The sequence below is a fragment of the Podarcis muralis genome, chromosome 15 (assembly GCF_964188315.1).
Source record: "Podarcis muralis chromosome 15, rPodMur119.hap1.1, whole genome shotgun sequence".
In the NCBI taxonomy this organism is placed as follows: Eukaryota; Metazoa; Chordata; class Lepidosauria; order Squamata; family Lacertidae; genus Podarcis; species Podarcis muralis.
The window spans coordinates 39348738-39364718 of NC_135669.1; the positions used below are offsets into that span (position 1 = coordinate 39348738).

The window sequence follows — 15981 nt, forward strand, 5'->3', positions numbered from 1 at the left end:
AGGTAGGCGGAGCCAGAGGCAAATATAGGTGGAATAAGTGGTGTCACTTTTACCTTCATGCGGTCAGGCTAGCTCCTCCCAACACTTGCACAGATCCTCCTCCTGGCAAGGAAGAGGTGTTCTCAGAGCAAAAGGACACAGATACAAACACTCAAGGAGGGTGTGGCCAGGGAGGGGTGTGGCCTGGGGCAAGGGGGTGTGGCCTGGCAGTGAATCCCGAGGGCCAGATGGAGATGAAGGGCCGCACACTCAGTGCATCACAGGCCTGAGATTCCCCACCTGTCTTGAAATTTCTTCAGAGGTCTTGAATAGAGAGAGGAAAGCTGACAATCGACCGTGAAAACATCAAAAGCCGAAGAATCTCCACTCTCGGAAGGGTCCTGCATTTCCAAATGAAACCGGACATGAAAGATTCCTGAGATTTCTCCGTGTATCAGGTGAGTCTGGCAAAAATCTAACGCCATATGCAGACAAACATTTTAACAGATCTCTTATTTTTGGTCTTCAGAGACGCTTTGATTATTGAACCCGCATTTCAGAGGAGCAGTTGCCGGGGGAAAAACCTCCCACCACTGATGGCATAAAAATTATTATCTGCTTTCTGGAAAAGACATTCCTGAAACAAATCCCTGACAAGACAACCGGGATGAGAAAAGTCACTTTCAAATTACCATCACAACAATTCTTCCTCCTTCTCCAGGTATCAAAAGATCGGCTGTGTACAAAACCAGAAAAGTAATCAGGGAGCTTGTTTCCGATCGTGCTGATGTGTGCAAAAAGTGACAATTAAAATTCTCCTTTATGATATGGAGCTGGGAGGGTGTTTTTCTTTTTCATTAAAAAAAACACACACACACACTGGGGTGTGCTTTTCTACAGTTATATCACAAGGACAATTATATTCAGGCTTAAGGCAAAAGAAAGAAAAAGGAAGATTATAAAAATGATGTTTTTGACATTTAAAAATACCCAGGAAATTAAACGGAGGAGCAGGAGGAGGCAATGGTTGCATTTAAAAACACAGATCAGTATGCAAACTTGTACTCGGCCATACTGTCAGTCTGTCTAGACACTCACCGGCAGCAGCCCGCCAAGGTTTCAGGCAAGACACATTCCCCGGCCTAGTTGGAAATCTGAACCTGGGGCTTTCTGCATAGAAAACAAGTTTTCTATCATTCAGTGGAAGCCCTGCCCTTTATTTTTAAGATTTAAGATTCCAGTCCTCATTGTTCTGAATAGTTTGGGCTGACCCAGTAGGGCTCTCCTTCTGTTCTTACGACATGGCAAACTAGAAATTTTAACTCTCAGCATCCTTAACAAACTACAGTTCCCAGGATTCTTTGCGGAGAGCCAAGATTGTTTAAAGTAGTACAATCCCGCTTTCAAAGTATAGTGCAATATAGGGCCTAACTTAAGTCCAGTGGTTTCAACTGGTCTGCTCCAAGCATGGCTTAACTCAGATACAACCCAGCCTTGTACAATGAGGTATTTTGTTGGCACCATCTGTCGTTCTTTTTTACCACAGAGTAGGTTTTTTTTTAAAAAAAGTTTGCTATACTTTCATGTTTATTTCCTACACCACTTTGGGGGGAGGGGGTCTTGAAAAGCATTTAGAAATCTCTCAAATAATCATTAATAATATAAAATCGTTGCCCTCAAAATGGCATTCCATTTTTTTATATATATATAAAAATTGGTTTCTCATGCAGAGAGATACAAAATACGCACCCACACAAATACAGAGAATCAGAGCTTGGTATCAAGGATAAAGAAATGGCTTTTATTCCCATTTCCTTCCAGCAAACAAGAAAGGATGAAATGATATCTTGCTATAAAACTGTTTTCTACCCATAGTGAAGCAAACCGCAATCTGTATCTTTACCACCACCTAGTGGGAAGAATATACTTCCTCCTTCCTAAGAAACTGAAATTTCATACCAATTCCCGGGTTTTTATAATGCTGTATTATTACATTTTATTTTTTATTTTTTTATAAAAAAAACCCAGACTTCTGCAGAACAGGGAAAGCAAAGCAAATGAAACATTCCACTTGCGTTCTTTTAATAGTTTTGCTACAGGCCAAGGTACACATGACTGAAATGGATCCTCGTTGCGAAGAACGGAATCTACCATGTTTTTCGCTCTATAAGACGCACCAGACCACAAGACGCACCTAGTTTTGGCAGGAGGAAAACAAGAAAAAAAATATTCTGAATCTCAGAAGCCAGAACAGCAAGAGGGATCTCTGCGCAGTGAAAGCAGCAATCCCTCTTGCTGTTCTGGCTTCTGGGATAGCTGCGCAGCCTGCATTCGCTCCATAAGACGCACACACATTTCCCCTTACTTTTTAGGAGGGAAAAAGTGAGTCTTATAGAGCAAAAAATACGGTAATTTTTCTGATACACCATACATAGGGAAGACTCCAGAGGCAAGGGAAAAGCTGGCCTAGGCAGACTACTAGCCAGACTCTGTAGGTCATCTTCCTATATCTGTAGTGTTCTCGGGATTTTGCACTGCACTCAATGGAATCTTAACCCCTTGCTCAACCCCAGAACCCCTCCACCTTTGAGATTACAGAGGAGAGGAATCGAAAACCACCTTTGCCAGGCTAAGAGAGGCAGGTTGGATCATACGGGGTCGTTCCTCTGCCCAGCTTGAGCTCACCTCCCACTGGCCAACACACAAACAGATCAAAATACACTGGAGGTTTGGGCAGCCATTGTAACGCGTGGGGTCTTAGAGATACCTGGTCTACCCACTGAGATACATGAGGTGTGTGCGATGCTTGGTCCAGTGGTGTACAAACTTTTTTCAAATAGGGCCAGATTTGATGAAGTGAAGGGCCGTGAGGGCCGACCAAAGGACTGACCAAAATTGTTGACCTTTTTTAGGACTGAAGTTGTTGCGCTTTTTGCTTTTTTTAGGGTTGACATTGACATTGTTGTGCTTTATACTGCCACTGGGGCCAGATTAAACCGACCAGCGGGCCGAATTAGGCCCCCGAGACAGACAGACAGACTTTGGACATGCCTGGACTCTACACCCTAAGGTGCACGAGAGTTTTAAAGGGCTGGGTTTATACCCTGCCGTCATGCATCATCATCAGGACTAAAAGTCTTGCAGAGCACATTCTCTCTCTCTCTCTCTCTCTCTCTCTCTCTCTCTCTCTCACACACACACACACACACCTTCTGTCACGTAACAGCTGTAGATGCCTTGTGGCCCTGCTGCTCCACCAACCCTGTGTGGTGGAAGGGAGTAGAATTGAGGACTGTGTTCCAATCCTTTCTTTCTGGCCCAGAATATTCCCGGATGCAGCTCCCCTAATCCCAGAACTTCTGGGTGAGTTCCTCAAAGGCACAGTGTTTTTGTTTTGTTTTTCTTACAGAAGCATCACGGGTCTCTCTCTCTCTGGCTGCAGATCGAGTGCAAGAGGATTCCTGCGGAAGAATTTTATCAAAAGAAAAAGAACAAAAAAAAACAAGTGTTAGAAGAGTTTCAACAGTCGGCAAGATTTTACTTGCTTGCTCAGGAAGGAAGAAGCTTCAAGGAGAGATGAGTTCAAAGGTGGAATCGCTTACCAGCTGCAACAGACACATTTAAAGACTCGATCCCAGGCGGCAGCTCTCGCCCTGGGAAAATGGTCAACATCCTTTGGCACAAGCTTCTAGTCCCCGGAGAAAGGCCATAACCTTCATTTCCTGCACACGGGCAAAACACAAAGCAATAAAAAGCCAGGATTTTAATTTTGTGGTCTTGCCCCAAGTGCTCGTGGAGCCTCTGAGGGACACATACAAAAACCACACCCTTGGACATAAATAACATCATTTCCATCCCTTTAAGAAAGCATAGAGCTGGAGAAAGAAGTAGGAAGAGTGGCACTTAATTCGTTCCAGTGCTGCCAGATCCTTTAAAAGGATCTAGGATTGCAGTTCAACATAACTCATACTCAGAACAGATCCATTGAAATGAATGGACAGCTTCTGTCCCCATCCAATTGCCCCAAATTTTCAGATTCTCCTATCTTTCTCCTCACGCTTCTGCAAACCAGAGGCCCCTTCCTCTCCCCCAAATCTCCCAGGCTCCCTGCCCTGTCCAATTTTCTCTTTTCTGCCAAGCGCTCAACAGAGAGTGAAAATCATCGCTGGCGAGAAGAGGCCAGCCCGCTCTCGGGAGCCCCTCCGCTCCGCCGAAAGAGATTCCGTTCCCTCGCAGGGACGAGCCGAGCCGTCCTTCAAAGTAACAGCCCCCGACTGTCACCGCGGTCCCCGGCTCGTCGTCCCACCGCCCATTGTGGAGATGGATTTCCCCGCAGCTCATCATCCCCGCCCCCGACTTGCCAGTATCTCTTTCCTCCCTGTAATCGAAAAGGTATCCGAGCCCCGGGAGCGACGCCGCGGCGTCCTGTCAGCTCCCCGGCTTCAATCAGCGTTTCGGTTAAAGATGAGCCTGGCAAGGAAAGGAAAGGGGACCATTGGGGCACCGCCGCCTTTCCCGCCACAGAGGAATAACCCAAAGCATCTCTCATGCTCCCAGCCACGGGCAAACAGCCCCCGGCGCATAACTCAGGAGAGACTCCTTAGCGGTGGATTTCTGTCCTGTAATACAGGGGAACCAGCGGCCCTCCCTGCGGGTTGCGATGGACCCTCCATGTTCGGATGCAGTCTCTCTTAAAAGCCAGGTGCTGAAGGTAAAGGACAGAGCAGAAGATTTCTTCCCTGTTCTCTTTCAGCTTTCCGAAAATCGATGGGCTGGCAGACGGTGGGTGCACAATACTTTGGTATGGCACAGGTAAAGCCAGGGCGAGGGGGCACGTCTGTGAGACTCTAGAGGTTGTGCAACTACAACTTCCAGCATCCTCTGCCAGGCCGGCCAATGGCCAGGGACGATGAGAGTCTAGAAAGGTCTGGAGGGATGTCTATGGTACGCTATCCCACAATAACCCTTTGGCTGACTAATATTCTACAGCCTTTTAAATGGCGTTTGTGGAAGATACGGGCTATCATTTTGTTGTTTTTGTTTCAACTACAGTGGTACCTGAGGGTACAGATGCTTCAGGTTACAGACCAGGTTACTAACCCAGAAATAGTACCTCGGGTTAAGAACTTTGCTTCAGGATGAGAACAGAAATTGCTCAGCGGTGGTGTGGCGGCAGCAGGAGGCCCCATTAGCTAAAGTGGTACCTCAGGTTAAGAACAGTTTCAGGTTAAGAACGGAGCTCCAGAACGAATTAAGTTCTTAACCCGAGGTACCGCTGTACTTATTTGTGCTTTTACTTCGTATTTTATCTTCAGATGGCCATGAGATCTTGCGACAAAGGGTGGTTACATCAATCAAACAAATAAAATAATAAATAAATAAAAACTGGAGCACACCCCGGACCCAAGTCCTTGCAGTCTCCTAGCTGCCTTCCTTGATTTGTCAGGGGTGTCGCAAGACCTCCAAGCTTCTCAGGAGGCAATGTGTTATTGTGGCAAATGTGGGGGGAGGCGAGTTCAAATCCTCTCCCAGCTACCCAGCTAACAGGGGTGGGGGGGGTGGAATCTCTAACCGGTTTGTTGTTTCTTGGCCTAGCCTACCTCACAGGGCTGTTGCTCAGGGAAATAGCAGTAAGACACTAGCGCCCTTAGATTCCAAGTTGGCAAACCCTTCCCCATCCGCACACACACACACACACGGTCTACACTGACCGGCAGCCCCACTCCAGGGTTTTCCGCCTGGAATCATTCCCAGCCCTACTTGGGGATTGAACCTGGCACCTGTTCTGTCCCTGAGCTACGGCCAGCTTCTCTGCAAAAGTTTGGCCCTACAAAACAACAACAACTTTATTATATATACCCCACCCATCTGGCTGGGTTGCCCCAGCACAAATAAAAACATAACAAAACATTAAACATTAAAAACTTCCCAATACAGTGGTACCTTGGTACTCGAACACCTTGGCTCCCGAACAAATCGCCTCCCAAACACCGCAAACCTGGAAGTAAATGTTCTGGTTTGCGAACATTTTTTGGAAGCCAAACCTCTGACGCGGAGGACAAGTGGCTTCCGGTTGGTTCTTCCGATTACAAGAGCCAATAAGAAGCTGCGCTTTGGAAATTGACAGTTTCAGAAGTCGAACGTCCTTCTGGAACGGATTACGTTCGACTTCCGAGGTACCAATGTACAGGGCTTCCTGAAAATTTAAGTGCCGCAGTGTTACATACCCAGCAGCAGTATGGCGGGTCCCTTCCAGCGGAAATCTAAGCAACTCACGGTGGGGACAGAATCCAGGTCCTTGGTGTGAGCAGCTGTTCCTAGGACTTCCCATCCTTGCTCTGATTTTGCCTTCCAGAAGAAAAGGGGGGTGAGATAGGAGCAAGAGAAAAGGGCAAACTTGAGGATTGCTTCGTATAAATTCCCACTTCCATGATATGGAAGAAAAAGATACATCTGCACTGGTTTGCTGTTTGTTCACTGTTTAAATCAGAAACTCAAACTTCATGAGTTCCCAGGAAACACTACGGGTTAAGAACAATAAATGAAACCTCAGCACGGAACCAGAAGCATCTGACAAACTATTCCCTGGTGCGAGGCGGCCCAACCTTCTTTGCAGCCAGGAATTCAAACCCAGAGGAAGTCCAAGTATCCCTTGATAGCTGGGAGTCTCTCTCCAGCCGCTGGAGTGGAGGACCCATCAAACTGAGCACCAGTGTAGAGCTGTGGTTAGAGTGCCAGGCAAGGGTCAGGGTTCGAATCCCAGTACGTTTCCGAGCACAATTGAAAGTGTTGGTGCTGACCTTGAAAGCCCTAAACGGCCTCGGTCCAGTATACCTGAAGGAGCGTCTCCACCCCCATCGTTCTGCCCCAGACACTGAGGTCCAGCGCTGAGGGCCTTCTGGCAGTTCCCTCACTGCGAGAAGCAAAGCTACAGGGAACCAGGCAGAGGGCCTTCTCAGTAGTGGCACCCGCCCTATGGAATGCCCTCCCATCAGATGTCAAGGAAGTACCGTATTTTTCGCACCATAGGACGCACTTTTTCCCTCCTAAAAAGCAAGGGAAAATGTGTGTGCGTCCTATGGAGCGAATGCAGGGGGGAGGCAGGCGGGAAAAGCCCTCAAGAGCCGCACACAAGCTTCGTGCGCTCTTGCGGGCTTTTCTCCAGGAGGGAGAAGGGACTGACTGGCCGCAGCAGTCCCTTCTCCCTCCTGGGGGAAAAGCCCCCAAGAGCGGCGCCCTCTTTAAAGGCTGTGCGGCTCCTGCAGGCTTTTCTACGAGGTGGGGGAATCCCCCCACCTCCCAGAAAAGCCAGGAGAAGCCGCACAGCCCCTTTAAAGAGCGTGCGGCTTCTGCGGGAGGTGGGGGAAGCTGCAGCAGATTCCCTCCTCCCGGGCTCCCTTTGAAGCGGCAATGTGTTAGGGGAGCAGCTTACACTCGTGTAAGCAGCTCCTCTCCCACTTTCCTGCTTCAAAGCAACCACGGAGGAGGGAAGGAAGGGGACCATGGATCCTCCGCTGCTCGAGGCTGCAGCGGATTCCCTCCTCCGTGATTGCTTTGAAGCAGGAAAGTGGGAGGGGGGCAGTTTACACTCGTGTAAGCAGCTCCTCTCCCACTTTCCTGCTTCAAAGCAACCACGGAGGAGGGAAGGAAGGGGACCATGGATCCTCCGCTGCTCGAGGCTTCAGCGGATTCCCTCCTCCGTGATTGCTTTGAAGCGGCAATGTGGGAGGGGAGCAGCTTACACTCGTGTAAGCAGCTCCTCTCCCACTTTCCTCCTTCAAAGCAACTACGGAGGTGGGAAGGAGGGGGACCATGGATCCTCCGCTGCTCGAGGCTGCAGCGGATTCCTCCTCCGTAATTCCTTTGAAGCAGGAAAGTGGGAGGGGGGCAGCTTACACTCGTGTAAGCAGCTCCTCTCCCACTTTCCTGCTTCAAAGCAACCACGGAGGAGGGAAGGAAGGGGACCATGGATCCTCCGCTGCTCGAGGCTTCAGCGGATTCCCTCCTCCGTGATTGCTTTGAAGCGGCAATGTGGGAGGGGAGCAGCTTACACTCGTGTAAGCAGCTCCTCTCCCACTTTCCTCCTTCAAAGCAACCACGGAGGAGGGAAGGAAGGGGACCATGGATCCTCCGCTGCTCGAGGCTTCAGCGGATTCCCTCCTCCGTGATTGCTTTGAAGCGGCAATGTGGGAGGGGAGCAGCTTACACTCGTGTAAGCAGCTCCTCTCCCACTTTCCACCTTCAAAGCAACCACGGAGGAGGGAAGGAAGGGGACCATGGATCCTCCGCTGCTCACGGCTGCAGCGGATTCCTCCTCCTTGATTGCTGGGAGCTTCTCTGGGCAGGAATTCCCTCAGCTTAAGTGGGGTGGGGGAAGTGTGGCAGGGGGGTAGCTACCTAGACACTGAAGCCACATGTCTCTCAGATGAAAATTGGGAGTGGGCATTGTGTGAAGTGGCTGTGGATCTCCTGCCGCAGAACTGTAGGACTGTATAGAGTTGGGAGGGCCACCCAAGGGTCATCTAGCCCAGCCCCCTCACAATGTAGGAATCACAGCTAAAGAACGCCAGGCAGATGGTCCCCCAACCGCTGCTTAAAAGCCTCCAGTGGTGGAGACCCCAAACACCTTCCGAGGTCATAGAATTGCAGGGTTGGAAGGGAACCCCAGGAGTCATCTAGTCCAGCCCCGGTGGACAGCGGGCGCAATCCATCCCGTTGCGCAAGACTAAAGATGCTGTGCAAGGCTAAAGAAGAAGCCAAGGCAGTGAGCGGGATGGATCGCGCTTGCTGCCTTGTCTTCTTCTTTAGCTATAATACTTTTCCTTGATTTCCCCCTCTAAAAACTTGGTGCGTCCTGTGGTCCGGTGCGTCCAATAGAGCGAAAAATACGGTAAACAACAATCTGACTTTTAGAAGACCTCTGAAGGCAGCCCTGTTTGGGGAAGTTTTTAATGTTTGGTGTTTTATTGTGTTTTTAATATTATGTTGGAAGCTGCCCAGAGTGGCTGGGGAGGCCTGGCAAGATGGGCGAGGTATAAGTAATAAATCATTATTATTATTATTATTATTATTATTATTATTATTATTATTACTACAGTGGTACCTCTGGATGCGAACGAGATCCGTTCCAGAGCCTCTTCGCATCCTGAAGCAAACGCAACCCATGTCTGTGAATGTGCGGGTCACAATTTGACGCTTCTGCGCATGCGCATGACGTCATTTTGAGCATCTGCGCATGCACAAGCGGCGAAACCCAGAAGTAACATGCTCCGTTACTTCCAGGTCGCCACGGAGCACAACCCGAAAACGCTCCACCTGAAGCTACTTCAACCCGAGGTATGACTGTATTTTCAAATCCTCGCTCGGCCATGAAGCTTGCAGGGACAGGCGTGGACCAGTCACTGCCTCTCAGCCTAACCAACCTCACAGGGTTGTTGTGGGGACTAAGCAAGGAGGGGGAGAGCCACGTACTCCTCCCTGAGCTCCTTGGAGGGAATTAGGAAAGGCCTTGCCTCTAGCTACTGTGAGAGGGGGGCAGAGGAACAGCTTAGCACAGGTGCTTCCGGACTACAACTCCCATAATCTCTAACCACTGATCATGCTGGCTGTGGCTGATAGGAGGTGGAATCTAATGACATCAAGAGGGAAGCAGGTCCTGCTCCTCCAAGACAGACTTTGCCCTTATCCAAGAAAACAAGTTGCTATTGCATACATGCTCCCAGCTCATCCTTTCAACACAACCACCTACAAAATCCATTTTTAGAGGGGGGAGGGGAGAAAATCTGCCTCGTTTTCTGAAAAAACCTGCCATTTCCAGGCCGTAACGACGCTGGGATTTATGCCCGCTTCGCGGCAAAGGTGAAGCCGGCCAACGTGGACCCAATTAAACAGAGCGCCTCAATGGCCCAAATGTTCATAAATTGCACATTTATAGTAGAGGGAAGCGGTCCGCACAGATGTTTCAATTAAGTTGCAACACCTTCTTAATGGCCTCTTTATGGGGTCGTTCCAGAGCGGGGCGGCTGGCAGAGGGGGAGGCTCCCCAGACCCACAGGAAAGGGGCAGAGAAAAGGCGGCTGAAAAATTAGGCCATTTGCCTTTCATTGTCTGGAAGGCATGAAATCGTCTCCTGGCCGACTCAATGCCCAACTGGTGGGAAGACGGGTCTTGGGCTTGTGTCGTGTGTGTCCCGCTCATCGGATAAATTCCATCCTTCTCCCAGCTTGTTAAGGTTACCAGATTCTTTTCAATGAATCCGGGGACACTTGGACGTTGATGCTGCAGCGATGGCGGTGGCAGAGGGGCAGCCGCCGCCTTGACCTCAACCGCCTTCCTCCAAGACTTCTATCTCCTTTCTCCATGAGCCTGGGCAGCCCCTGAGTTGTTGGTTTTTCGGTGGTGGTGGTGGGGAAGTGGTGCGCGGTGGGTTAGGCATGGAAGGCGGCGAAGGAGGGCCGAGAGTGGCGGCGGCAGCAAGGCTGGGGCAGCGCAATGTCTCCCTTCCCATCAGAGCAGCCCCAATCCCGTTCCTACTTGCGTGCAAGCAGGAGGGGGCAGGGATCCCTCAGCTGGGAAGGGAGGCTTCCTGTTGCCTAACTGGTGAACCCTGCCCCCTCCTGCTTGCACGCAAGCTCTGATCGGCAGCATGAAGCCTCCTTTCACAGCTTAGTTGCTGGAGTCGGGGAAAGTGGAGGCAGCCCGGAAGCTGCATCTTAGAGCCCCTGCACCACCATCATATGGGGACTTCCGAGCAGCTCCTGAAGCCAGCCAGAGCCAACTGCTCCGGGCTGCTGAGACTGCCGCTGCTGCGTTTCCCGGGGACATTAGATGAAATCCGGGGACATTCCAGGGATTGCATTTATTCGCAAATCCGAGGACTAACCCCCAGGAAACGGGGACGTCTGGTAACCCTACTGTATACCCAGCTTTCAATCTTATGTGCACACCCCACTTCGTATGGACCTCAGGCTGGCCACCTAGCAAAATCCAACTTATTTTTAAAAGCTTGTACAATGCTGCCACTGGGTGGCTGAACGGGGCACAGCAGCCATTCCAAGCAAGGCAGAAGAGACGCTGGAATGCATCAGAGCAAAAGGAATAGAGTGGGATAAGAGACCAGCTGTCTGCTACAGAGTCAGGCCATTTGTCTTTCCGGGTCAATGCAGTATGCTCTGAACGGCAGCAACCCCCCAGGGATCCAGAAAGGGAGCCTTGCTCAGCCCTAACCTGGAAACGCCGGGAATTGAATCTGGGATCGTCTGCATGCAAAGCGTTGAGCTACGATCTTTCCAACTCAGAAACAAAGATTCTAGTCCCCTTGGTTCTGGATGAAAGGGGGTTTAAAATGGGTTTGCAGAAAGCTGCCTTAAGCTGAGCCAAGCCATCGGTCCATCTAGCTCAGGGTTGTCAACTCTGACTGGCAGCAGCTCTCCAGGGTTTAGGGCTTTCCCCCAGCCCTAAATGGAGACGCCGGGAATTGAACCCAGCACCTTTGGCATGCAAAGCAGACGAGCTAGCATCCTTCCCTGGTGTTTTGCTTGCAAGCAATCTTACCGTGTGAATTTAAGAGGAGGACTGCTGCTGAACCAGAGCAAAGGTGGTCAGAGCAGAGTCGGGGAAGCTGTAGCTCCCTGGAGATCGTTGGACACCAACTCCCATTAAACCCCCCAGCACCGCCAATGATTGGGGATTGTGGGAGCTGGAGTCCAGCAACATCTGGAGGGCTACAGGAGAGTCACCCCTGGGGTCTGAGTGTCAGACTAGCACCTGAGAGACCAGGCCTCAAAGCCCCACCGATTCATGAAACTCCTTGAGTGACCCTGTCTCTGTCTCTGATCCTACCCTGCCTCACAGGGTTGTTGTGAGGATACAATGGGAAAAGAGGGAGAAATACGTCCACCCCTTTGAGCTCCTTGGAGGAAAGGCGAGATAAAAATGTAGAGGCAACTCCCCATTGACGCAGGGCTTACATTCTGAGGCACCGTGCATTTAAGCAAAATCACGTATACAGTGGTACCTCAGGTTACATACACTTCAGGTTACAGACTCCGCTAACCCAGAAATAGTACCTCAGGTTAAGAACTTTGCTTCAGGATGAGAACAGAAATCGTGCTCCGGTGGCGCAGCAGCAGCTGCAGGAGGCCCCATTAGCTAAAGTGGTGCTTCAGGTTAAGAACAGTTGCAGGTTAAGAACGGACCTCCGGAATGAATTAAGTACTTAACCTGAGGTACTGGGAACACCATCGAAAAGACCTGCAAACACCCTCTGGAAACCCTTGAAAAACCAAAAACCCACCAAACTCCACCACATGCGCTCTCTCCAAACTTTGCTTAAAATCCAACTTCCCACAGGCCTCAAATATCAGTGCAAAGGCTTATGGGACAGCTAGACGCTATTTTTGTGCCGTTTTTGCCCCTCCTCATGCCACATCCAGGTTTGCGACGATGAGTGCGGTTGTGCATGCCTTGGACGTACAGGAAGTTGCCTGCAACCATTAATTTAAAAGAAAAACAGGCGAAAGTTTGTGGAGGGGGGGGTGTTACCTTAAGAAGGCTCTGAAGATCATCTGTGTTATATACATCCAGAACTTCCATGGCCCCCGAGCTGGCTTTGCTGACCACAGGTGTCAGGGGACAGCTACAAAGAGAGAAGGGGGCAAAAATTATTAAATCCTTCCTGGCAGATCTCCACAAGCTGGTTCTGTTAGCAACACTTGTCTCCGCAGGGGCAGAGAGAATGGAATCTAACCCATGGCCTACGCTCAAGTTGGCCTGACGCAGGATTGCTCCAAAGTAAACCCCACCGAGGTCAACTTGCTCCTAAGGAATTGCAGGCAGGCAGGATGGCGTGGACTGAACCTTCTGCCCCCAAAGCAGATGCTTTATCCCGGAGTTCTGGTTCTTCAGCTAAAAACAAATTAAGATTCTAGTCCTCATGCCAGTGCTGAATCACATAGGCAGGTAAGGATCTGGCTCCTCGCATTCAGATGCTCTGCCCCTGAGCTACAGGCCCACCCCCAAAATAATTCACCTGGTGCTATTTTACCTGTTCCGTTGACTCATCACAATCCTGTCGACGCCCAGGAAGTGAGCAGACCGCAGGACGGCTCCCAGGTTCATGGGGTCCTGTATCCCCTCCAAAGCCAGCCAAAGGAGCTGCGCCCCCACTCCCTCTGCCTCAGGGGGCGGTGCCTCCTGCCAGCCAATGGGGCGGAGGGGCGTAGCTTCCAGACACACGCCCTGATGGACACCACCCTTGCAGAGGCCATCTAGAACCTTCCTTTGCACCACCTTCACTGGAATCCCCCTGTCCTTGGCGCGCCGGGAGAATTCTTCCAGCGTAGGCGACGGAGTGCCCTTGCCAGCCTTGAGGAAGAGTTGGAAAAAGTTCCTCCTGGACCTGGCCAGAGCCAAGGAGCAGGGAGCAACCCCAAACAAGATCTCTGAGCCTTTGGTCCTTTCGACGGGGAGGGGTTTCTGCGGGGGGCTCCTCTTCCTCTCGGGGAAATCGTCGTTCCTCAAGTTCTTCAGCTCCTCCCTGTCAGACGGCACGGCCTGCGCGCGAAATTGCCGCCAGAACTCGTTCCGAAGGGCACGACCCTTCCAGGGTTTACGTGGCTGGGCCTCTCTCTGGTCCTTGGCTGTTTCAAGCCCATGATCAGGAGTCACTTGGCTGCTCACCCCACCAGGAAGCTTGCGCTCCCCCGCCTGAGGTTTTCTCCGCGTGGAGAGATGTCGGATGGTTCCAACGGCGCAGGGCAGTCTTGCAGCGTCCCAGAGGCCAGATTTAAGAGACAGGAGAAGTGCCATCTCCGACGTTCAATATGGCTTTCTCTCAACCTTAAAAGGGGGGTAGGGACCAAGATGCTAAATCAACATGGATTATGTGGTCTTTCTGGAAAATCCTGAAACAGAAACTTTTCCCAATATCTCCTGCCCAGAGTTTCCACTTTTAAACGGTGTGCTATATTATCATATATTTGAATCATGGGCATTTACATTTTAACGGCCTGATGACATAGTTTTGTTCTGTATTTTAGCTATTTTGAGAATTGCGCAATTAGTTGTTATGTTTTGTAAGCCCTACCTGAGCATGCATAATAATTATAAAATAACAATTATAATAGTAATAAATTCCCAAATCAACTTTGATCTGATGTGCTCTAGGATTTTTCACTTGGCCTTGACTCCCCCACCCAGCAGTTCATGCAGGAATTATTATTTATCACTCATAAATCATCTACAGTTTGCTAAGCAATTTCAGCTGAATTTGGGGGAACCACTTGAAGCATCCGTTGTGTTGAGCTACTTCAATTGCTTTTGTTTTATGCACTCATTGCAAACAGCTGAAAGTCTGTAAATTTTGATAATAAACCTGATTTGCAATGGGGGTTGAATAATTCCGATAGCAATGCTAGGAGCCTTACTGAGTATTAGTAAAGCAGAGCACCTGCTTCCATGTAGAAGGCCCCAGGTTCAGACCATGGCATCTCTGGGTACCATCTCAAACACCACAGTGAGTCAATGTAGGCAAGGCTGAATTAGACAAGCCAATGGGTCTGACTCTGTACACAGCATCTTCCTATATTAAATCAGCCCTTAATTCAGAACCGTGAGAACGTGTTTTGGCTAACCAGTGTGCTGTGGTGGTTAGAGTGCTAGCCTCTAGAAGACCAGGGTTTGAATCCCCAGTCAGCCACTGAGTGACCTCACTGTCTCTCATCCTAACCTACCTCACAAGGTTGTTGTGAGGATAAAAAGGGGAGCAGAAGAGCAGAGAAAGCCATGCACACACCACCTTGAGGTGGTGGCATAATAAATGGCAATCCATATCCAGCCTAGGTTTGCCTGAGCATCTTTTAAAAGCCACCCACGTCTGAAGGTCATCGCTGCACCCTGGATAACAGCAGTAAAGCCACAGCTACATCCCAGTAGTGATGTATGGAAGTGAGAGCTGGACCATAAAGAAGGCTGATCACCGAAGAATGGATGCTTTTGAATTATGGTGCTGGAGGAGACTCTTGAGAGTCCCATGGACTGCAAGAAGATCAAACCTCTCCATTCTGAAGGAAATCAGCCCTGAGTGCTCACTGGAAGGACAGATCCTGAAGCTGAGACTCCAATACTTTGGCCACCTCATGAGAAGAGAAGACTCCCTGGAAAAGACCCTGATGTTGGGAAAGATGGAGGGCACAAGGAGAAGGGGACGACAGAGGACGAGATGGTTGGACAGTGTTCTCGAAGCTACCAGCATGAGTTTGACCAAATTGCGGGAGGCAGTGGAAGACAGGAGTGCCTGGCGTGCTCTGGTCCAGGGGGTCACGAAGAGTCGGACACGACTAAACGACTAAACAACAACAACAACAATCCAGCCTAGGTTTGCTTGAGCATCTTTTAAAAGCCACCCACGTCTGAAGGTCATCGCTGCACCCTGGATAACAGCACCGCGAGGCCCTTCCAGTAGTTGCCCTCAGGGACGAAGGCTCGAAAGGTTTGGGTTTGGCAAATTCTGCTCCTCCTTCCCTTCCTGAATTTGCAAATAGAAAAGTTCAAGTTGCTAGTCCCTGTGGGCTGCAGAGCCAAACAAACTCAGCTGAAAACGGGGAGGGGGGGGAGGGAGGGAGAGAGGGAGAGAGAGATCTGCAGCCCAGCCTCCCTGCCCAAGCTGCTCTCCATCCAAACTGCAGCAACCCCGTCCAGGATTGCATTCCCTCCTGGCAGCGCGCAAACCTACCTGGCCACCCACGTGGGCTGCTGCCTTCTCCGCCTGAAGAGGAAGTGGCCTCCAACCATAGAGGCCACGGCAAGAGAGCGTCGTGCTTGTCCCGCAGCGCCACCTGCTGGCCAAGACATTTAGCTGCGTCGAGGAGCGTAGAAAGATGCCTGGCTTGTGTAGAAGCAAGCCGGGGGGGGGGGGGTGTCAGCGTTGCCTACACTGACCGGCAGCAGCAGCAACTTGCTAGGGCTTCAGATAGGGGTCTTTCCCCATCCCTACTTGCGAGA

The 15981-nt window shown here is 50.4% G+C and overlaps 1 protein-coding gene across 5 annotated transcripts; it reads right to left on the reverse strand.

The window, feature by feature from the left end:
* Positions 1–1759: 1759 nt before the first annotated feature.
* MRM1 (mitochondrial rRNA methyltransferase 1) lies at positions 1760–15799 on the reverse strand. Of its 5 annotated transcripts, XR_013390820.1 has the most exons (7): positions 15713–15799; positions 13025–13818; positions 12523–12616; positions 6207–6327; positions 3582–3701; positions 3189–3440; positions 1760–2173 (listed from the first exon to the last, which is right to left on the reverse strand). XR_013390820.1 is itself a non-coding variant. In XM_028708390.2 (6 exons), exons 2-6 carry the CDS (start codon positions 13786–13788, stop codon positions 3394–3396), a joined length of 1146 nt encoding a protein of 381 aa, XP_028564223.2. In that variant the 5' UTR covers positions 13789–13818; positions 15713–15799; the 3' UTR covers positions 1760–3393. The 5 variants fall into 5 exon arrangements, 4 of the variants coding, with proteins under 4 accessions (XP_028564223.2, XP_028564221.2, XP_028564222.2 ...); XM_028708390.2 differs by having other exon boundaries at positions 1760–3440; XM_028708388.2 differs by lacking the exons at positions 1760–2173; positions 3189–3440; positions 3582–3701 and adding an exon at positions 3708–4449.
* Between the last annotated feature and the right edge of the window lie 182 nt (positions 15800–15981).